At 40.4% G+C, this 23,560-nt stretch overlaps 2 protein-coding genes across 6 annotated transcripts in view; one reads left to right on the forward strand and one right to left on the reverse strand.

Moving 5' to 3' along the window:
* Positions 1 to 6,848, forward strand: part of ABI2 (abl interactor 2) — a 58,445-nt gene extending 51,597 nt beyond the window's left edge. For all 5 annotated transcript variants that reach the window (XM_081316924.1, XM_081316921.1, XM_081316922.1 and 2 more), the window contains 2 exons: positions 839 to 1,012; positions 2,873 to 6,848. In XM_081316924.1, the coding sequence (XP_081173050.1) occupies positions 839 to 1,012; positions 2,873 to 3,048 (350 nt within the window). In that variant the 3' untranslated portion in view covers positions 3,049 to 6,848. The remainder of the gene's footprint in view (positions 1 to 838; positions 1,013 to 2,872) is intronic.
* A 12,575-nt stretch (positions 6,849 to 19,423) lies between these two features.
* The window catches only part of RAPH1 (Ras association (RalGDS/AF-6) and pleckstrin homology domains 1), a 74,229-nt gene continuing 70,092 nt past the window's right edge, over positions 19,424 to 23,560 (reverse strand). Inside the window, exon 15 of the mRNA XM_081313147.1 lies at positions 19,424 to 23,064. Within this exon, the coding sequence (XP_081169273.1) occupies positions 21,103 to 23,064 (1,962 nt within the window). The 3' untranslated portion in view covers positions 19,424 to 21,102. The remainder of the gene's footprint in view (positions 23,065 to 23,560) is intronic.

A 23,560-nucleotide genomic window follows, 5' to 3' on the forward strand; every position in this document is an offset into this window, starting at 1 on the left:
CTACATCACTCTATTCACTCCTGATCTGCTAGAGATTCCAGGTTTAGGTGTGTTGATCAGATTTATCCAGTAAATTCTGTCCAAATTTCAGGCAGCAGCTAAGACACAGGATGTGTTATTCTAAAAAATTTTACTTCTGAAAATAGGGTAATTGCTTTTCTTCCCTGGCCTGTGTTAGAGCAAGCCACCTTCTAGCTTTCAGATATTGCTTGTCAGGTGCAAAAGACCAGGTCCACACCTGGAGGACCAGTTAAACTGATTTATTGCTAAAAAGCCTATTTGTGCACAGGAATCTTCTCAACTAATGATTAGCACATGCTTGGAGTTAGATACGGGTCAACTGAATTGGGAGGGGAGAGGTTGGACTTAGTTCACTTGTGGCTATGTAGAGAACCCTCTTTTAACTCCACCCCCAGGTTCTGCCGCTCCTTTCCCTACAGTGCTGGGTGGTATTTAATACATAATATCTGATGGATACCAAAATTATTTGATTATCCCCATTAAACATATTACATTAGGAGAAGGGAAGCAAAGGAGTCTATAAAACAACCTATATAAATGCTATGCATATCGGTAGCCTTCTTTACCTGTAGTTTTATTATCCACAAGTTTGTGTACAGTATCTGTGGTTTTGCTCATTATCAATGAAAGTTTTGAACGATGAAGGAGCTTTTGAAGTATAATAGAAACATTATTTACTAGACATGTCTATATTTCCACTTTGGGTTTCACATGTAAAATAAACTGGACAAATATGTCCTGTTATTTATTATATTGCTATTTATGTAAACTTTTAAGTCTGGAAACTTGAATATGTTTTTTATTTTTTATTTTTTAGTTTCAGACACACCTCCCCCTCCACCCCCAGTAGACGAAGCTGTTTTTGATGAGTCTCCACCGCCACCCCCTCCTCCAGAGGATTATGAAGAAGAAGAAGCAGCTGTGGTGGAATACAGCGATCCTTATGCTGAAGAGGATCCACCATGGGCACCAAGGACCTATTTGGAGAAAGGTTAGTGTGTTGGAGTTGTAGGAAGCGTGGAAGTCTGTCTCCCTCCTTGGGTTAGAATTCAGTGCAATACATTGTATCACACTTTTTATCCTGAGAGGTTGAGAGTCACAGGTGTTTTCCATTTTGCCAAGTAATAGCACTAGAAGAATATTTTGCGCTCTTATGTGGTGTCCCAAACTGTGACTTACAATGTGATTGTGAAATAAAATTGTTATTAGCCGTCTCCAACTCCTTTTAAACAAAATGTTAGTGGCTCCTTTCCCCAAGAAAGGAGCCACATACCTGTCCAGATATGAATGTAGTTCAGACTTTTAATTTTATGCACTCAGTTTTTAAAAATGTTTCCCTATATCAGTTACTAATAACTGTGATTGTATTCCATATCACCTGTGTGTCATGTGCAAGTTTTTGACTTACATCAGCAATTACTATCAGAATTTCCATCACCGAGCAATGCAGTAATACAGCATGACTGAATCTCTTAGTGATGCAGTCTGTAGAATCCTGATTGCCATTGTTAACTGAAGTACACAGTTGTTAGGTGAGGCAACTTCTTGCTGGTTTCTTACACCAAACCTAGTGGAGAAGCTGACAGGAAGTTGCAAGTCCTAGGCTGGCAGGCAGGTAAGTTCCTGCTGCTGGGGGTGGGTGGGAGCAGAGAGCAAGGAGGTATGTGGGGGTGCAGGGAGGGGGTCTGCAAGAGGTACTGGTCAGGGAAAATGTGAAGAGTGCATGAGAGGCTTTGCACAGGTCAGTGAGGGTGTGATGGGCTGCCTGAGAGTTGGAATGAATCAGATGCATGAGGTTGTACGAGAGTGAGGTGTGAGAAGGATGCCCGAGGGCATGCACGACACGCAGATCCAAGAGGGTATGCATGGAAGTGCAAGTGGCATTATTGGAAAAGGGCTGGGGGCTGGTGCGCAGGTGAAGGGGGCTTAACCCAGTAATTTGTGACATTCCCTGCTGACTTCCCCTTTGACTTTCTGGAAAAGCTAGCAGGGAAGAACACAGATGGCGATTATATGAACACAGGGTACTTGGCAACTGGTTATGTGATCGACTGACTGTGGGTGTTGGTTTAGCCAGAACATTGATGATGAGTCATAACCACTGTCATTCAGTACTGTCATAACTTTGAACAATCGCTGAACGAATGGTCATAGTTCTATCTGTATAGTATCTTGGGTTTTTTAAGGGGAGGGGGTTGCTTTGACTCAGTGTTGACTCCTGGCTACTGATTGGACAACTCTGTGTAGTTTTCTTGGCAAGATTTCAGGAGTGGTGTGCCATTGCCTCATTATTAGACCTGAAAGAGAGTGAGTGGCCCAAGATTACCCAAACTGAAATTGTGTCTAAGATGGGACTAGAACTTGGTGTTTGGGCACAAGGCAAAGAGGTTTTTGAAAAGTTCTCCACTAAATCATTTTTGTGCTTTTCATTTCATTTTCAGCCACATGAGGCATGAATAGCATTCCATTAAGCCACCAAAGCATTGTTAGTAGTCCTGCACCACATACCCTGGAAAATCACTGTTAAAAGAAAGATGTACGGACTGAACTCCCACTTCTATTAGCAAAGAAAGCTCGTTGCCCCATCAGTGGACGCTTTTGAGGAATCAGTTATTTAGTGTGTGTTATCTTTTAGTTTTTTTTCTAATTTAGTATTCCATCATTTTACAGTCAACCTGTCTACATGTTTTATAATTTTGTGTTAACAACTATTTCTGTAAATGGGAAGGAACTTTCGCATGACTAGCCAATAAAGAAAATGCCTACTTTTTGATACAAGTGAAAGCTGTAATTGCCTTGTGGTCCAACTGTTTATTTGAAATGCTAATTTTGTTTTTCTTCTTGTTCCTAGTTGTGGCAATTTATGATTACACTAAAGACAAGGAAGATGAACTTTCCTTTCAGGAAGGTGCCATCATCTACGTCATTAAGAAAAATGATGATGGGTGGTATGAAGGTGTGATGAATGGAGTAACTGGACTCTTCCCCGGAAACTACGTAGAGTCCATCATGCACTATTCAGAATGAAGACCACTACGGCAAGATACAGAACAAAGAGATTGTTGGGCTGCCCAGGTCCTTTTGGCAGCTTGGAGGGAACCTGGGCACCTGAAGGATCATTGTATCAAAACCACCCCCCTTTCCTCCTTTTTATAAAATGGTGATTTGAATTGTTTTGAAGAATGGCTCTTCCATTTGCCAGCAGCGACCAATGACCAATATTAATGAGCTGACTGATCAACGTGTAGATACAGAGATGTAATGAACTTGCCAGTAAAGGGATCCATTACTCAAATTGAGACCCATTCAATCAAAATATGGAATTTTTTTTCCCTCAGGAATACCGTGCCTGGTATTGGGGCATCTTGGATGTTAGCTCTGAAGGCTTTGTTAGGCTATCTGCCATCTCTGTCCCCCTCCTTATTCTGCACATATTACTGATGGATGTGTGATATTGTATTGGCAAACATTCTGAGATCACACTCCAACTGGGTCTCAGCTTGGTTCCTTGCATCTCTAATACAGCAATTCTGCAATCGTTTCACACACATAGCTTGATCTAGGCTTTTAAGGAGCTGTTTCATTTCTTCTTACAGGAGGACATAACATCAGAGATAATCTCCCAATATATTGAGACTTCCAAGTCATAAACTGGGCCTCTTTTATATCATTCAATTATTTTTAAAAAGTTGGACTAAAGATCATGAAGGACGATAAAGCTTGACATTTTAAATATGGCCTCTTGTCCTTCATATAATTATATAGCAGCCTTATTCAGCCCTCAGTATGCAAAATATTTATGAAATGGTTTAAACCTGCCCTCCTGATAGTGTTCAAAAACTGCCTTCAGTCAGGCTTTAGCCCTTCTTGTTGCAAAGGCTGACGGCAGTCTTCTAAAATTACCATTACCTCGTGTTTTATAATTTGGGAGTTAGAAAGGGAGATAAGTATTTTATAGAGAAAGGCTTTGTCTGAATTGATTAGCCTGCTTCAGTTGACTATAGCCTGTCCAAATCAGAATAAGTGTGTACTAGTGAGATTGGCCATTTGTTCTATTTCAGATTTGGATACGTACCATTCGGGACCTGTGGAAGCGGACAAATATTGCCCAAAGATTTCCGAGGGCTGTTGGTTTTGTTTGAATGCAGATTTAGAAACTGACAAAAGCGTACACTATTTTTTCTCCCATCAGTAAATATGTGGGTGATTTTCTAACATGGGAATGGAAATCTGCTATAATGTAGGCATTTTAGCAACAAGCCAGAGGATATACGGAATATGTTTATTTTTGTTATCCAGAATCATGGAGCAATCAGATTCAGACGTGAAGTGAGGTGGGAAGGTGTGAACTCTTTTCTATACTCTTGACCATAGTCCTTATGAAGCTTGCTTTTGCTTAGCTGCTGTTTTTATGCGGATAGCAGCTGAATTGGGGGGATTATGAGAAGAACCCGAAGGGGTTTGTATTAGCTCTGTGGTGTATTGTGAGAAGTTAAGTTTACCTATATGCCACAATCCCAGCCCAATTCCTCACTGCTGATTAACATAATACATATTCCCCCCCAAACACATAGAATATGATTATTTCTTTTTAAGGCATTGTAAACATTTCATACTTCTTATTCTTAGTTGATTTGCTGGGTATATTGCTCAATATAATGTTTCAGTATTCATGTACTTCGAACACCGATTGTAGTAGTCAGCCTTCCTTTCTCACAGGCTGGCCATAAATTTTACAAACCATTTTCTGAATTATGCAGATTATGTTGGTATAGCTTCTGTGGCTTCCTCTGTTGCTTGTTTGTGCCATTAATAAACCTCAGGTGCTACCAAAAGTCATTAACTTAGCATCAACTGTTGTAGCTCCCATTAGTAGGGCTGCTAATGAGATCCTGGTCCCTTCAAAGATTGCTAATTCAAAGCTTGAGACCCCACTGTGATAATGTTTATTGTCACTGGTGTGCAAAAAAACAAAGATGATCAAAGCTGCCTCCTCCTTTTTAATGATGTCAGTATTGCAAGGTACAGAAGGGTGGGAGTTCAATTGCATTCTGTGACCATCAGTTTGCCTTTACTGGCACCCACCCCCAACAGATTCCAGTGCTTATAGTATAGAATAAAGATCACTGGGGACTGCCTTGTTTGAAGGCATCCAGATTTAATTTGTCTAAGAAGGATATCGCTGAAAGCTGGATGTATTTATAGATGTTAGAGTACTGGAGCCAGCTTCTTGCATAAACACCAATTGAGAATATGAGTTATGAGAGCCTGACCTATTAGCACAAGGGGTACATTTCTACAAAGGGCCAAGCATGATGGGTATGCGTATAGGTATTACTGTGTAATATCATGTGTGTGGTGTTAAGGTGTACAGTCTTGAGGCACAACCTACCATATGAAGATGGATATGCAGCCTCCATCAATATGCTTGTTATAAGTGGCTGCCACTGTTCATGGGGACCCAACTAAGAGAAGACTCTGCTCTGAGAAGTTGAAAGTGCAACTTTAATACTTGTTTGGAGCTTTGGAGTAGGATTCTGCTTCAGAGATCATTCATCAGTGGCATTCTGCTTTCTCCTGACTTTTGCAGAGCCTGCCAAGAGGATGGACAAAAGAGGTCAGGGGTTATGGCAAATTATTCTGGACAAATTTAGTGGACTACGTGGCTCAGTTCTGAAAAACTAAAGTTAACATTTGTCCGTTTAAACATATTGAATGTTGTGCATGCAGGCTATGAGCTGTGTTGCAAACAATTTCTTTAGAATGGAAAACTGATTAGGAAAGCATCATAACAACACGGCTTAGTCAAAGTTCCTCTCCCAATTTTTCATATTCTGCTTTTTTTTGTCATTACCGATGCAGTTATTGTCTGGTACTGTGCTTTTTATGGTTTCATCAATTTCTGAAGAACACTTTCCCACCCACCCACCCACCCACCCAACAATCTTTATTTTCCTTTTTCAGAAACAGGTTGCCTTAACAATCCTTCACATGTCATTTCTCTGCTGTTCTGGGAAACGTTACACTTGTTTTTGGTTGTAGAAAAGACTGGTGTTACTCCTGGAGCTCTGTTGTTGAAAAGTCGGTAATGGGAATTCTTAACTCTGTCCCTTTGCAAGACCGAAACCACAAAATTTTATTGGATGATGATTCTATGGCAGAACATAAATGAACCCTGATTATTTCCTGGCTATGAAAGGGAGGGTTGGAGAAGGTTTATGTTTTTATTGATAGCCCTTTTGTTTTCCTGTTTAAAAGTGTTTTCAGTGTCACATGATTTTTATAAGATGCTACTCATTTGCTTGTTTGGGGAGAAACTGTACAGCTTCTATGGAGGGCAGGGCCACAGTCCCCTTACAAGAAATTGGAACTCTTTGATTGTATGACTGCTTCCTGTATCCTTTACAGGCCAAGATCATCTTCCTGCAAAGTTCTGCAGAGGGTGTTTACAGATTCCTTGCCTCCTGCTGGTTTAATGCTTTTATTCTGCAATACTAATGTTGTGAAAATAATCCTTGGATTTTATGCTTATTTTTTATTTTGTACAATTTTGAATTATGTAGAATGCCTATGGACGATGCTATGTACAAGGCCCAAAGTAATCAGACTCTGTGTGTATGTAATGTTACATAGACTGCATGTTATATCAAGACAGTGAGAGTGGTTTTTTCAAATATCATTTACTATTTTTCCCAACTTACCTTTCCCCCCCCCACTGGTGTTTAATTAAGAAAAAGGGGTGAAGAGGAAGGGCCTGGATTTCTCCCTTGTACCTATCCTCTTTCCCTAGTCCTGCTGTAAAGCTATTAAATATGTTGAACATTCCACATTCTGTTTCAGTATCTTGTGGGGAAAAGCAAGTAGTGGGGAGTCCAAAAAGAGCTAAGTGTTAATTTTTTTTTTTTTAGCTTTTCTTTCATCATAAAACGGCTTTCATTCCCTCAGCGCTCGTTTTCCCAACCATGGAATTATGGCACATGAATCCATATTCATGAACATTCTTCCGCTTCTTTTAGAGAGCAACTTTTTGTTTGCTCTGGTACGAAATGAGCAGCCCTTCAGCTTCACGTACCTACTCAACGTCCAGTGTGAGCCCCTGCCATTCTGAGACATGCTGTCAAAATTCAGAAGCCAAGTACTTGAATTTAAGATGAGCTTTCCCCAAATTAAGGGTGGGAATCAATGGAGATGTAAAGCAAGACCACCCTAATTCTTATCTTTCTGTCCTCAACATATAAATGGGGGAGATGGCTGCATTGAGGGGGAGAAAAAGATTGCTCCTATAGCCCTCCAGAAGATTGGGAAGCTAAGCTTTGCTCAGAGCCTTCAAATATTACTGTCCTACCTAGAGGATCAAATCTTTCCCTATGGAAAAGTGCTTTTTGTTTATCATATGAACAATATTTTGTTGCCTTCAGGCCTAAGGATTGTCCTTTTCAGGGGCTTTTTTTTCCTTCAGTAAAAATTGAAAAAAAAAATCTTTTCCTTATTTGAGAGCTGGCATCAGAGGAAGAGGCAAAAAATATGGTCCAGAGTCTATTATTTGGCTGCTTTTGCTTTAATTTTACATTCTTTTATAAGAATGACTTAGAGATGTTGCTTGTGGGTTTGTTATTTTACCTTGGTTAAATTGGCAACATTTGGGAAGGGACAAGGAGAATTTAATGAGAAAAGTGAACGTTCTGGGTGATCTCTTATAAGACTTTTGTTGGGAGGGGTGGGAGGTCTAACCTTTGCACATTGTGTTGTGGTTTTAGCTTTTATTATTTTTGTAATTTATCCTGATTTCTATGTGGAGTGAAAAGTGAGGAGTTAAACTTTTCCACGTAAGAACAAGGACTTAAAACATATTTCTGGTGTACAGGACTTTAGGCATGTTTTGCTAGAGAAAAATCAAAGGTATAGCTAACTTACATGGTTTTGCATCGCTCCAGAAGTTAAAATGTAAAGGAAATGAAGTGTGTTAAATTAGCAAGAATAGCATGTCTTCCAATTTTGGGTTGTTGGAGCAGCCTTTGTTTATAGCAGTATTTGAAAATCATCAATGAAGGGGATGTTGAACTAGAAAGGATTAAATTAGCTATGTAATGACAGATTTTTGAGCATCAATACATATTCTGTAAGAGCTGATGTACCAATTAGAAATATATAGAGGTTCTCTGATTATAGATTTCTCAGAGATTATACAGTTGCAAGAAAAAGTATGAACCCTTTGGGATTACGTGGAGTTTTGCATGAATTGGCCATAAAATGCGCTCTAAACGTCATGTAAGTCACAACAATAGAAAAACACAGTCTGCTTAAAATAATAATACACAAACATTAGCTGTTGTCATGTTTTAATTGAACATAAGATGGAAACATTCACAGTGCAGGGTGGAAAAAGTATGTGAACCTTTGGACTTAATAACTGGTTGACCCTCCTTTGGCAGCAATAACCTCAACCAAACGTTTCCTGTAGTTGCAGATCAGACCTCCACAACGATCTGGAGTAATTTTGGACCACTCCTCTTCACAAAACTGTTTCAGTGTAGCAGTATTCTTGGGATGTCTGGTGTGAATCGCTCTCTTAAGGTCATGCCACAGCATTTCAATCGGGTTGAGGTCAGGACTCTGACTGGGCCACTCCAGAAGGCGTATTCTGTTCTGTTGAAGCCATTGTTTTGTTGAATTACTTGTATGCTTTGGGTCATTGTCCTGTTGCATCACCCATCCTCTGCGGAGCTTCAGTTGGCGGACAGATGGTCGTACGTTTTCCTGATAAACTCTGAAATTCATTTTCCCATCAATGACAACAATCCATCCAGGCCCTGAGGCAGCAAAGCAGCCCCAAACCATGATGCTCCCTCCGCCATGTTTTACAGTGGGGATGAGGTTTTGATGTTGGTGTGCTGGGCCTTTTTTTCTCCACACATAGTGTTGTGTGTTTTTCCCAAACAACTCAATTTTGGTTTCATCTGTCCACAGTATATTTTGCCAGTAGTGCTGTGGAACATCCAGGTGCTCTTTTGCAAACTTCAAACGTGCTGCAATATTTTTTTTGGACAGCAATGGCTTCCTCCATGGTGTCCTCCCATGTACTCCATTCTTGTTTAATGTTTTCCTTATTGTAGATGTGACAACAAAAATGTTAGCATGTGCCAGAGATTTCTGTAGGTCTTTAGCTGACACTAGGATTCTTCTTTACCTCATTAAGCATTATGCGCTGTGCTCTTGCAGTCATTTTTACAGGACGACCACGCCTTGGGAGAGTAGCAACAGTGCTAAACTTTCTCCATTTGTAGACAGTCTGTCTTACCCTGGACACATGAACATCAAGGCTTTTGGAGATACTTTTGTAACCCTTTCCAGCTTCATGCAAGTCAACAATTCTTGATCGTAGGTCTTCTGAGAGCTCTTTTCTGCGAGGCATGGTTCACATCAGACAGTGCTTCTTGAGACCAGTAAACCCAAAACAGGTGTGTGTTTTTAAAGGGAAGGACAGCTGTCAGCAACACATCCAATATCATCACACTGGTTGGAGTCAAGGTTGGCTCACTCCTAGCTCCAATTAGCTCTTGGAGAAGTCATTAGGCTAGGGGTTCACATACTTTTTCCACCCTGCACTGTGAATGTTTCCATCTTATGTTCAATTAAAAAATGACAACAGCTAATGTTTGTGTAGTAGTATTTTAAGCAGACTGTGTTTTTCTATTGTTGTGACTTACATGACGTTTAGAGTGCATTTTATGGCCAATTCATGCAAAACCCCACGTAATCCCAAAGGGTTCACATACTTTTTCTTGCAACTGTACACCTGTCTAACATATACAGTATTATACATCTCTTTTACTAGACAGGATACTACATTAAAAAATACAAGTTGGTGTTGCTCAAAACAACGATCTTAGGCTGGTACTTTTTTTTTAAAGAGCTGATAGATTTGAATTTGACAAGTGAATCCCATTGGAAATCCAGAAGGAACTGTTAGGTTTACTTATGAAGAGAATTTGTAAAGTCTTCTTCTACACCTTATAATGTATGTATACCAGATCAATGGCAATGCTAAAATCCATGCTATAGATAGAAGAATGGTGCTTTTTTGCCCTACTGCAGCAGAATAGGCAGCCATTCAAGGCAAAAAATGTCATGACCAGTCCTGCCTAGGCCTAAAGTTTAAACTTTATGCAGTACTATCAGTACCATCACTCATAGATTCCATTATGTCCTTCATATAGTACATGAGAATGGAGAGTGGCTTCAGTTGGAGTCTTTCAAGAGTTCTGGCTGAAATTTCATAAACGCTGGGTGCTGTTTTTCAGATATTGAATTATGTGCCTCGTTGCGTGGCAAACTTCATTTGCTATCATATAAAATAGACATTTGATTTAAAATGAGCCACTTTACTAGTAGTGGCTATGGGCTCTGAGCTCTTAAGTATCCCAGTAGTGTGAGAAGTTTGGGATTTTAGGGAAGGAAGCCTTTTTGGTTTTGATTTATTGTGTGTACCATTAAACCATTTGGGGGTGGGATGAGGGAGGAGACATAATTTTTTAATTTTTTAAAAATTGTATTTGGAATTAACTGTTGCTGTGTACTAAACCCTAGTTACAAGTCCTAATAAATAAATCCCCCAAAACTTGCCCTACCCTCTTGACAATTGTCTTGAACTTTTTCATGATTAATTTTTTGCTGTGCACTTAAGTTATTTCTAGACCTAAAACCTATTGGTTTCTGGCTTATATATGCATCTCTTTTTAGTAGCCTAAGAATTAAAATGAAGGCGCTCATAAATATTTTAAGTCCAAAAATAGTATGATATGTGCTTGTTAAAGTGATGTCCTTAAAGAGAGTTTGGAAGAGGGAAAAATTAGATGTAGTGAACTGCCAACCTAGATTGTGGTTAGTGTCCTCTTTTTGACATTTGTTGTTGTTGTTAGCTGCGAAGTCGTGTCCGACCCATCGCGACCCTATGGACAACATTCCTCCAGGCCTTCCTGTCCTCTACCATCTTCTGGAGTCCATTTAAGCTCGCGCCTACTGCTTCAGTGACTCCATCCAGCCACCTCATTCTCTGTCGTCCCCTTCTTCTATTGCCCTCGATCTTTCCCAGCATTAGGCTCTTCTCCAGTGAGTCCTTCCTTCTCATTAGGTGGCCAAAGTACTTGAGTTTTAGCTTCAGAATCTGGCCTTCTAAAGAGCAGTCAGGATTGATCTCCTCTAGGACTGACCGGTTTGATCGCCTTGCAGTCCAAGGGACTCGCAGGAGTCTTCTCCAGCACCACAGTTCAAAGGCCTCAATTCTTTGGCGCTCAGCCTTTCTTATGGTCCAACTTTCACTGCCATACATTGCAACTGGGAAGACCATAGCCTTGACTATACGCACTTTTGTTGACAGGGTGATGTCTCTGCTTTTTAGTGTGCTGTCTAGATTTGCCATGGCTTTCCTCCCCAGGAGCAAGCGTCTTTTAATTTCTTGGCTACAGTCCCCGTCTGCAGTGATCTTGGAGCCCAGGAAAATAAAATCTGTCACTACCTCCATTTCTTCCCCATCTATTTGCCAGGAATTGAGAGGGCCAGATGCCATGATCTTGGTTTTCTTAATGTTAAGTTTCAACCCAAGTTTTGCACTCTCCTTCTTCACCTGCAACAAGAGGCTCTTTAGTTCTTCTTCATTTTCTGCCATTAGAGTGGTATCATCTGCGTATCTTAGGTTGTTGATATTTCTTCCGGCAATCTTAATTCCAACTTTTGATTCATCTAGCCCTGCCTTTCTCATGATGTGCTCTGCATATAAGTTAAATAGGCAGGGCGACAGTATACAGCCTTGCCGGACTCCTTTCCCAATTTTGAACCAATCAGTGGTTCCGTGTCCAGTTCTCACTGTTGCTTCTTGGCCCGCATATAGGTTTCTCAAGAGACAAATAAGATGGTCTGGTACTCCCATCTCTTTAAGAACTTGCCACAGTTTGTTATGATCCACACAATCAAAGGCTTTAGCATAGTCAATGAAGCAGAAGTAGATGTTTTTCTGGAACTCCCTAGCTTTCTCCATGATCCAGCGTATATTGGCAATTTGATCTCTAGTTCCTCTGCCTCTTCGAAATCCTGCCTGTACTTCTGGTAGTTCTCGATCCACATACTGCTGAAGTCTAGCTTGTAGGATTTTAAGCATGACTTTACTAGCATGAGAAATGAGTGCAATGGTGCGATAGTTTGAACATTCTTTGGCACTGCCTTTCTTTGGAATTGGAATGTAAACTGATCTTTTCCAATCCTGTGGCCACTGTTGAGTTTTCCAAATTTGCTGGCAAATTGAGTGTAGCACTTTTACTGCATTGTCTTTTAAGATTTTGAATAGCTCAGCTGGAATACTGTCACTTCCACTAGCTTTGTTGTTGCTCAGTTTTTCTAAGGCCCACTTCACTTCACATTCTAGGATGTCTGGCTCGAGGTCAGTGACCACCTCATTGTGATTATCAGGGACGTTAAGCTCATTCTTGTATAGTTCTTCTGTGTAATTTTGCCACCTCTTCTTAATCTCTTCTGCCTCTGTTAGGTCCCTGCCATTTTGGTCCTTTATCATGCCCATTTTTGCATTAAACGTGCCCTTCATTTCTCCAATTTTCTTGAAAAGATCTCTGGTCCTCCCTATTCTATTGTTTTCTTCTATTTCTTTGCACTGTTCATTTAAGAAGGCATTCTTATCTCTTCTAGCTATTCTCTGGAATTCTGCATTCAATTGGGCGTATCTTTCTTTTTCTCCCTTGCCTTTCGCTTCCCTCCTTTCCTCAGCTATTTGCAAAGCTTCCTCAGACAGCCATTTTGCTTTCTTGCATTTATTTTTCTTTGGGACGGTTTTGGTTGCTACCTCTTGTACAATGTCGCGAACCTCTGTCCATAGTTCTTCAGGCACTCTGTCTATCAGATCTAATTCCTTAAATCTATTTGTCACCTCTACTGTATATTCAACAGGGATATGATTTAATTCATACCTGAGTGGCCTAGTGCTTTTCCCTACTTTCTTCAGTTTAAGCCTAAACTTTGCAAGGAGAAGCTCATGGTCTGAGCCACAGTCAGCTCCTGGTCTTGTTTTTACTGACTGTATAGAGCTTCTCCATCTTTGGCTGCAGAGCATATAGTCAATCTGATTTCTGTGTTGACCATCTGGTGATGTCCATGTGTAGAGCCGTCTCTTGGGTTGTTGGAAAAGAGTGTTTGCTATGACCATCGCATTCTCTTGACAGAATTCTATCAGCCTGTGCCCTGCTTCATTTTGCACTCCAAGGCCAAACTTGCCTGTTATTCCAGTTATCTTTTGGCTTCCTACTTTAGCATTCCAATCCCCCATGATGATAAGAACATCATTTTTTGGTGTTAGTTCTATAAGGTGCTGTAGTGCTTCATAGAACTGGTCAATTTCATCCTCTTCAGCACTGGTGGTTGGGGCATAGACTTGGACTACTGTGATATTGAATGGTTTGCCTTGGATTCGAACTGAGATCATTCTGTCATTTTGAGGATTGTATCCCAGTATTGCTTTTCCTACTCTTTTATTGACTATGAAGGCTACTCCATTTCTTCTGAAGGATTCTTGCCCACAGTAGTATACCTGATGGTCATCTGAATTAAATTCACCCATTCCTGTCCATTTTAGTTCGCTGATACCTAAGATGTCAATGTTCAGTCTTGTCATCTCTTGTTTGACCACGTCCAGCTTTCCTTGATTCATGGATCTTACATTCCAGGTTCCTATGGAGAAAAAATCTTTACAGCATTGGACTTTCCTTTCACCACCAGACACATCCACAGCTGAGCGTCCTTTCGGCTTTGGCCCAGTCGCTTCATTCTTTCTGGCGCTACTAGTACTAGCCCTCTGCTTTTTGACATAGGTTGATCAATTTGAATATTTGCATGAACAGGCTGGTATCCAATAACCACCTGAATCTCATCAGCTAAACCAGGTAGTTTTTCTGATGCAATGTTGTACTAGAATATCATCTCTACCTCTAACAATTATACCTAAGGCCCCACTAAAGCTAGCCAATTCTCCAAATTTTGAGTTGATATCCGAGGTTTTCTTTAGTGTGTCCACAAGAACTGAATAGTGACTGTTTTATGCTTAAAAAGTAAAAGCACTTGGTAGAGTTTCATTGTCCCTTTCTTGGGTAACTTTGTTTTGGAAATAACTAAATCTAGATGCATAAGTATCAGGGTGTTACTAAAAGACCACATTTACAAGATAGTAAAAACGTGTGCCATCAGATACAAAATTGTTGCAAGCTTTCACATTTTCAGTACGCTACTGGTTGCTTATAAGGAGAGCTGAAAAAAATGAGTTTGGGGAAGGTATTAAAACTTCTTAATACTGTTTCAAGGCCTTTGAAAAAAGGGCTCCTAAGATTTGGTGTGCTTCATCTGTATACTTTCCACACAGCCTTCTTTCACTGAGTTCTACTTTTCTAGTTTAATAATTATTGGGCAATGTGCCCTAAATAGACGAGAAGTAGCAAGGACAGGCAAGATATTCTCCCACATATGATTAGAATGATGATGATAGTGTTCCATTTTTAGAAATGTAGAATTCAACATTGGGAGGATCCTAGATCCCTTGGCAAATAAAAAGTTGGAGATAATTAAGATAAAATGATTGAATGGAACCCAATTCAGGTGTGTAGTGATTAATGGAGTGGAACCTGCAGAAAATGCATTCCTAGCATTAATAAAAATCATGTGATGGATCCTACAGGTGAAAAGCCAAAATAATGAAGGTGACGTTAAGGTTTAGTGCTGTGTGGGTTTTTTCCCAAAATCGTATACTGAAATGGTTAAATACACTAGGAACTCATACTGAGGCAGAGCAACTAATTCAGTATTCATCACAATGTATAATATAAGGAATTATGTGTGTTGAGAATGTATGCTAAAAAGATATAAATAGATCTGACAGTTCAGAAATAAACGTGCTTTGCATTAGGAGGAAGAAGTATTTGCTACTTTGAGTTACTTATGAAGTAATAAAGGCAGGGTAAAAATCTAAACTAACCAAATAAATAAAACCTTAGGTTTGATAGTGCCAGATTCTGCATCAATAAAATACCTCGCTCGCCACAAGGCAGTTTCTTACATTTGTGTAAGACCACACCAAAGCTTCTAGGTAGCATTAACATGTTACCTTAATAAAGTAATTATAGGGGAGGGGCTAGCTCCCTTATAATTTCGCTACATCTACATACAGAGAAAGGCCCTGAGCTTTTCAATTCAAAGTTCTAGGTCAGGATAACTGATCCCAGAAGATCTTTTAAAAGAAAGATTACATTCAGTGAAAATCATAATGTATAAGCTTTTTAGTGATGTATTTTACCACATTTGGATGTGGAAGAGGGGGAGTAGAACAAAATATATTAAACCTCTGGTGTACTCAAGTTTATATTAAAATAACCCCTTTTCTCAAAAAAGAATTAAGTGCTGGTAGGACCATCCTCTCCCAAGTTGCTAACACTGTTAGAAAAGAGATGTCCCTCCCTTTGCTGCAATCTTGGTTGGCTTCATGATTCATTAATTTACATACTTTCCTTTCTTCATTAATTCCAGAGCGCTGTTTGGAAACAGAACAGCAGCACTGCTTACAAGAGTTTTCAATCAATAGAAACTGAAGTCGGCACACATTTTAAGAAACATTCTGGGTCCTTAGTGGATAAGCTCTGGTGATCTAGACTTTGCTGAGCTTCCAGTATAAGATCCAGCCGAACCGCCATGAGGAGGGGAAAACTTATTTTAACATCTAAAAGTTGACTGCTCAACCCGTACAGCACGCAGCAAGGTCCACTTTGGACTGCCCAGAGAGGCCTGACATCTATGCACAAATAAACCAATACAGTAGCGGCAGCGATGCTTGCTTTGCATTTTTGGAGGCCCGTGTGGCAAATCATGCTACGGCCTCTGACTGTTCAGCTTTTTGTCCCTACCTTCCTTGTTGTAGAAACTAAATTTGGATATTGTAGAACACATTACTAATTGCCCAACTATCTGATGGAGTCTAAATTTTTATTTGGAGTCTTTATATGAAAGAATATTTAAATTTCCCAAATGTTGGTGGGCAGTTTTGCCAGAGCAAAGGCAAATTATCTCTTGAAACAACCTCACACAAATTTAACTATATCTTTATTGACTTGTGCATATTCCATTGTATAATGATTTCTTAGTACTTTCCATGAATGCATTTTTAATTCTTTACCCATGCTTTAAAAAAGTATATTTATACATATTTATAGAATATTTATATAGAAAGAGCTCTTCTTAACCATAAGTTCTTACTTGCAATGAGTTTTCATTCTTGAAAGGAAAGGATATGGGGAGGCAGTCCCATTCAGAAAGAATGTGCAATTTTTTCCCGTAAAGCGGTAAGCATGAATATATTTACAGCACATAGGACACATTGGCTACACAGACAAAATCATTGTTTTAACATTGGTGGTTTACATGTGCATAATCAGATACAAGAATCACCACCACTGACTCCGTCCAATGGCTGCAAAACAAATGTTCTTTCCACAATTTACAATCCTAAAATTTACAATTACAAAATAGTAAAAGCGGGGAAAAGCAGACAAGTATTGACCTCACCCATATTCTGATGACAAAATACCATTTTTTTTTGGGGGGGGGGGAAGAGTATGTTGCAGCACAGTCAAAAACAGATATCTTAGAATGATACACCCACATTAAAATAAAGGCAATACCCATTTGGATCAGAAACCTTGTTTTCCAAAACATTTGTACTATGTCCTGCGTTCATGAAGATGTAAGCAATCCTTGAGAACTACTGCAGGCTATCCTGTTTTTCTTTGGTAGACAAGGTCATCCCCAATATTGTGGGGCTGTCCTATTCACTGCTGAGAGCATGTCTAGAGATTTTCTTTACTCTCCAATCTACACATTCTGATTTCTACCAGGCAGAGTAGGCCAGTCATCATAACAATGCAACGAAGTACTACATGAGCCAGATGCTCCTTTCTGTTACGTTTATTGAAGCTTCTAGAAGCTTCAAGTGTATGAACTATGGAAGAATATAATGTCTATAATTAGCTGAAGGGAATCCAGGAACCAGATTTTAACTGAGCCCTACACTGAAGCAGCAGATACCAAATAACATTTTCGTACATCACATAAGACTGTAGATATGAAGTAGTTTGCTATCTAATGATAAGTTCCATAATCACAAATGGCAAACGTTTTATGCTTTAACAAAATGAGAGCTATAGTTTTAGATGACAATCAGCTGTATCACAAACCAACCACCCATTTGTGTAAGGTTAGAGGTATACATACATAACATATGCAGAGAGAAATAGTTAATAGTAGAAGAGAGATAACTGTGATGCACAATTTTCCTGCCCATGGTCCTCAGCCCAACTGCGGGCAGCCATAGGGATTGATGCCAATTCCGTTTGGCCTTAACACATTCCTCCCAATAAATAATAGTTTGATCATATTTTAAAAATATTTTTAGCTTTTATACATTTTCAAGAATTATTCAAAGGAAAAATTTATTAATAGGTTTAGAGGGCATACAGAAGTCACTTAAAATATTGTGAAGAATCATTTCATCCTATTGTTATTAGACATGTAACTATTTTAGACATAACCGGCTTGCAGAATAATTCTAACAAGAAATTTGCTTTTGGGTCTAACCCTGTTTAATTTAAAACCCAATTTATCCTTCAAGAATTAAGTCCTTAAGGCCAAAAGGCTGTTCAAATTTATGTTTCACTGATCAATGTATGAACCAAAAAAATAAAGAAATGCCAGTGGAAATGTTTATTCATCAAAAGCTGAATTGAACAATAACTCAGACGTTCTCTCTTCACGATATTCTCAGGTATCTAACCATCTCTGGGTTAAATATTCTTACCTTTTGACTTTTCAATTTGAAAGTTTAATAAGATATGCCATAATCTCCTGGGTTATAAACTGTAGCTCTGAGTTATGGGCATTAAACATATTTAAAATCTTAATTCAAAAAGAAAATATGAATGCTTGAACAATCTGATACGTGTATACAACTGAGGCCTTTGGAAAGGAATTACAATGATTCCAATAGAAAATGTAACCTACCTATTTGGTTCAAAACCAATTAAGCTGACGCTGCTCTGTGATGCTTCTCAGACACTTAACCAAAGGCCCTCGAGAAGGGTTGAAAAAGGCAGAAACAGGGATGTACTAAGCCAGAGGAAGTTAAGCAAAAGGGGCAAAGAAAGCAGGTAAAGAGAGTTCATTATGTTGGTAAAAGATACATACCACCTGAAGAGAAATAAAAATGCAGAAACCTACTTGCAAAACGGAAGCAACCAGGAAAGAAAGTTCTATTATATTAATATTCTTTTTGAAAGACCTAAAGTCTGGAAAAAGGCATCTCTGTGCTCCTGCTGCTGTCTGGGTCAAATTCTGTATCAGAAACCTATCTTAGGGCACATAATTTAATTTGATAGCCTTATTTAACTACTAGTACCATTTTTTTCTGTCATAGGTCGATACTGCTTATTTTTTGCATATGACAATATTTTGTTAAAATGAGTGAATTCAGGTGGTACTTCAACACTGCCTGTCTCCAAAGGAACATGAATAGGTTCAAAGGAACGAGGTGAACAAATTCCGCCCCCCCAGAAATTTTCATTTCTTTCAGTTTCATATTCACAAAATGAGAGATTCTCCCCCAGAGCCAACAAGTGGCGGCGGCAACAGCAGCAGCAGCAACCAACAGGAATAAAAAGGCATCCGAGCTATCAATGCATTCTAGAAGCAGAAGTAAAAAGTTAAAAAAAAACGAAAAAAAACAAACCACCACACCATAAGACATAAACCAAATATGTGTGTTAAAGTACACTAATGCAAATGTGGTTAATAGCTAAGGACACTTTGTAATCCCAAACACTTTGAAAGGTACAAAAAAGTGCCTTCTAACAGCGGTACTTTAAAAATGCACAAAATGGTATATTATTATTGCTCAGGTAAAATATTGTCAAATAGGAAAAATATGCCCAGGATACATCTGGGGCAGAGCAAATCATCCACTATGATTTCAGCATTAGATGACATAGCACCACTTTTCTGTTGTTAGGGTTATTTTTGACCCAGGTTCTACAAAAGAAAAATAAATGTCACCTTCTCTTCCTTCTTTCTAGAACAAATACTCTTCAATGAGTATACTCTAACAGAAGTCCAGGGGGGGAGGAGGGAGAGGGAGAGGGAGAGGGAGAGGGAGAGGGAGAGGGAGAGGGAGGGAGGGAGGAGAGAGAGAGAGAGAGAGAGAGAGAGAGAGAGAGAGAGAGAGAGAGAGAGAGAGAGAGAGAGAGAGAGAGAGAGAGAGAGAGAGAGAGAGAGAGAGAGAGAGAGAGAGAGAAAGAGAATGAGTGTGTGTCATTTTAAATGTATAATCTTCAGAAGTAACTTCTGGTATACCCAAACACTTAGAATACCTGGATGAGACTGTGCTAACCTTTGAGGGTTGAAATTCAAACCCAAACTAGTAACTTCGGATCCTCTTTTAAACCAGTGATGATGTTTTCACAAACGACCAGTTACAACTGCCAATTTAAAAACACATTTTTACAATCCCCTCTATTGCACAGCACATGCACAGTAGTTGTTTTAACTTGTTTTATACATCCTAGGTTATTTCTGATTAAAACAGTGGTTCTTTAATTAGCATTTGACTTATCCACAGATCTTAGTGGAAGCAGAGTTATTTCACTGAAAGGCCATCAATTGTGAGATGGCTGAAACCAATGCTTCTCTTAAAGAGTTGTTTTTATACTAAAATGCACATCACTCCTGTCCTTTCAATACTAATTTATAGTTGCTACCTAAGATGCATTCTTTTGATTTAAGCTGTTACCCCATGGTGTTCATGTGCCATGTTTTTTTTCTGTTCAAGCATCCTCACTATTTACTGCTTTTGATTTTTGCTTTTAAGAGTTTGTAATATTTGTATGTCTAAGTTTTATTCTGGAGAGAGGGAGGGCTATATATGGAGAGATATGTAAACTTGTACACAGGCAATTTGATGAGCAGCACCAGTTAAGAGAGATGGTGATCAGACATGACAGCAGCATATCTCGAGTGCCTTCTGGTACACCATTTTCATTTAACCAAAACAGACATGTACGTGACAGTGAATTAAATGTTGTTAATTTAACTAGAGTATCACTAGTCTAAATAATCCCATTGAGGGTTTGGGGAACGATGATCCAGTTTCCAATGCGCAGCATTCTGATACACTCAATTACACATTCCTCTTTAGAATGTGTGACTGGAAAGTTTAAGCCCAATCCTACTGGTGTTTATTCAGGAGAAAGTTCTGATATATTTTAAGGGGCTTTTTCCCCTTAAGAATTCTAGAACAGAATGCCTTTATTACCCAACATCTCGAACTGCAGCCCCACTGTACAGCCTTTATCTTTTTCTCTATATGGATTTCTATTCAGTAGTATTACAACCAGAATGTTTTGGTAGACTGTGTCCAAATTTTTCAATCGATTCTGTGCAGAGACTGACAGAATTTGTCAGCCCTGCATACCCGTCACCAACTGCCCAAAGAGGTTTCCAATGATCTAAGGTGCCCCAACATTTCTGTTTTCAAAAGCAAATGACTTTTCTAATACATCATCCAATTTCTGATAAAAACCTCAGTTGACTGAAATAAATACAGATGTACAAAAACATTCTGGTGAGCCTCTACAATGCCAACAAAATATTTCACAATATATTATATACCTACATTTATAATACATGCACCCACATTTCCCACACTGACAGACAACAGTTATTTCCTGAACAGCAGGAAGCATAGTGTTAAAGATTTTGGTCCAATCCTTATGAAGTATTTGAACTTTGAAGTAGTACTCCTCCCATTCTTCACCCCAATACACAGAACACAAACAGCAAAGCTTCAGGGACTGTTTCTGGAAGTGAACATAGTCACTGCCCACAGCTACTGTTAAAACAGACTTCTTCAGATCACGGCTATTAAGATGAGGCATCTTAGTACCGGATGTGTCCCGCTCAGGGTTTGCTGGCAATGCAAAGAGGGTCTCCTAAACATCACCAGTCCCTGGACAGTTTGGTGTTCTGATCCCTCTTTGGAGGTGCTGGAGGTGGGCCCCTCCGTAAGGTTGCATAGCCTAATATATGACTACCTCCAAAGCTGCTGGTCTTCTGCTTGTCTGTCAGAAGTTCTGGTGGGGGCGGGGGCAAGGCCATGTCATCCATTGTAGCAGTTGGCTCAGCTTTGGATATCCGGGCAGAGGAGAGGGAGCTATGTCGAGTGATGGACTTACGCTGCAGAGTCCTATTCAAATCAGCCAGAAAACCAGGCTGAACACTAAGGCCAGACTTGGGCGAAGTGGGCACTTGTGCACTGACAACAACCTGCGACTCCACCATTTCTGCTTGCGTGAGACGGGTGCTGTCGTTGCGTTTGGGACGTGTTGGAGGCGGAGCTTTCTTCCCAGATGACTTAGACCATGGCTGAGGTTGGGGATTGACGACAGCAACCTTTGGCGAGGTATTGCCTGAAAAGACAGCAGGAATCTCTACGGGAGGTAAAGGAAGATCGATTTCAGGTGGTGGAGGGGGAAAGTCTGAATCTGATGGAGGAGAAGGAAATTCCTCAGCAGCACCCTTGCCTAGTGCTCCTGTGGCAGGTGCTTTTGTTGAAATACCTGCCTGCTGGAGAACGATAGGCAGGCAGAGCTTTCCTGGCTTTGGAGGAGCTGCAGGCGGAGTTGGGGATTCCTTGGCAGGAGATCCAGAGGGCTCTGGGGGATGTGCAAATTTGCTAACTAAGACATCCACTGAAGGTCTCTTAGGTTCACTGGACTCGATTGAACTATTTGATTTTATACTGGAATTGCGCTGAGGTGTAGGAGGTGGCTTTTTCCCTCCAGGACTGGAAGTCTTACTACCTTTTTTGACTGGAGAACCTCCTGATTTATCTGGTGTAGGGGACACTATCAATGGAGAGGAAGAAGGAGAAAGTGGAGGAGGAAATGCTAGGCTACCTTCAGGGGGTGGAGGAGGAAAATCGGGAGAGGGAGCAGAGGTCGGCTGCCATTTTGGCTTGGCTTTTACAGCTGGAGGAGACGGAGGTGGTACACTCAGAGGGGCGGGTTTTAAAGGCTGGGGCTCTGAGGCTGGCATGGGAGGAGGCGGAAACTGGCTGGCTATCTGCTTCACAAGGGATGGCACAGGAGACTGTGGAGAGGGAGGAAGCTTACTAGAGTGATTCTGTTGCTTGGGCAGAGTAGGTGGAGGAGACGGACCCAGTGAGGCAGGAGATAATGGAATTTGTGGGGTGGGGAAACTTGGCTGCTTCTTTACTGCTGAAGGAACAACAGGAAGAGGCGGCACTGGATGTGTCACAACTGCTGAGATGGACTTTACACTGTTTTGTGTAGGGAGTGTCATAGTAGGCTTAGGAGGAGCTTGTGGAGGCGGGGGTGCTGGCACCGAAGGGGGTGGTGGTGGTGGCAAAGTTGCAGGCTGAACAATGTTCTGGTGAACGTGATGAATTTTGAGAGGGGGAGCAGGAGGAGGTGGCGGTGTGAACTGTGGTACCGATGGGTTGGAAGGCACAGGTTTCATGAGCTGTGCCATTGCTGATCCTGGGGTAGGGGGGGGAGGAGGAGGAGGCGGGGGTGGGACTAGACCATTAGGAGGGATTAAATTCTGAGGTTTTCCTGGAGGCGGGAGGGGGGATGGTGGCTGCTGTATTGAGATAGGTGATTTGTAGAGAAGCCCCCCATGCTGAGAGGCATTCTGTAGTCTTGTTATAGTGCTGTATTTCACAAACACTGTTGCTGAGCTGGTTCCAGACGGCACAGACTGACCAGGAAGAGGGGGAGGAGGTGGGGGTGGAGGAGGCGGAGGGGGAGGTGGGGGAGGGGGAGGAGGTGGAAGGGGAGGTGATGGTTGTGATGCTGTATATGGAGTAGCTGTTTTAGTTTGTGGAGATAAAGGCGATACAAGTGAAGTGAAGGGTCGGTTTATTGAGTCCATTCGAGCCTATAGGAGAAATAAAAGTGAAATGTTCAAAAAACAAATTCATGCAAATATCATTTATACTGGCAATTATGATCCTGTGTGCTCAATACACCTAATTAAACTGAACAATATAGATTCTGAAGAGAAGGTGTCATTTAACTAATAAATAAGGATAACAGAAAAAAAAATTACACAGCACTCATGGGGGATTGCAACTCCACTAAGGCAGGGGTGTCAAACTGCCGGCCCACGGGCCGGATGCATCGTAGCAAAACCGTGCCCACCCCATTGCTGGCAATGGCAAAAAAGCTGCGTTACGTCACAACACGTCATGCGATGTTGTGAGTTTGACACCCCTGCACTAAGGAATGTGGGCATTGCAAAAAAAAAAAAATCTCTCTTTGGGATATTTCAAAGTGCAATTCCTTCACAATTCTAGAAAAGAAAATATGCCGAAGAGCTGAAAAAGTACGTGAACAAGCAATTGTGAGAGCAGAGTGAAAACTATCAAAACCTC

The sequence above is a fragment of the Vipera berus genome (genome assembly GCF_964194415.1).
Source record: "Vipera berus genome assembly, chromosome: 1".
Lineage (NCBI taxonomy): Eukaryota > Metazoa > Chordata > Lepidosauria > Squamata > Viperidae > Vipera > Vipera berus.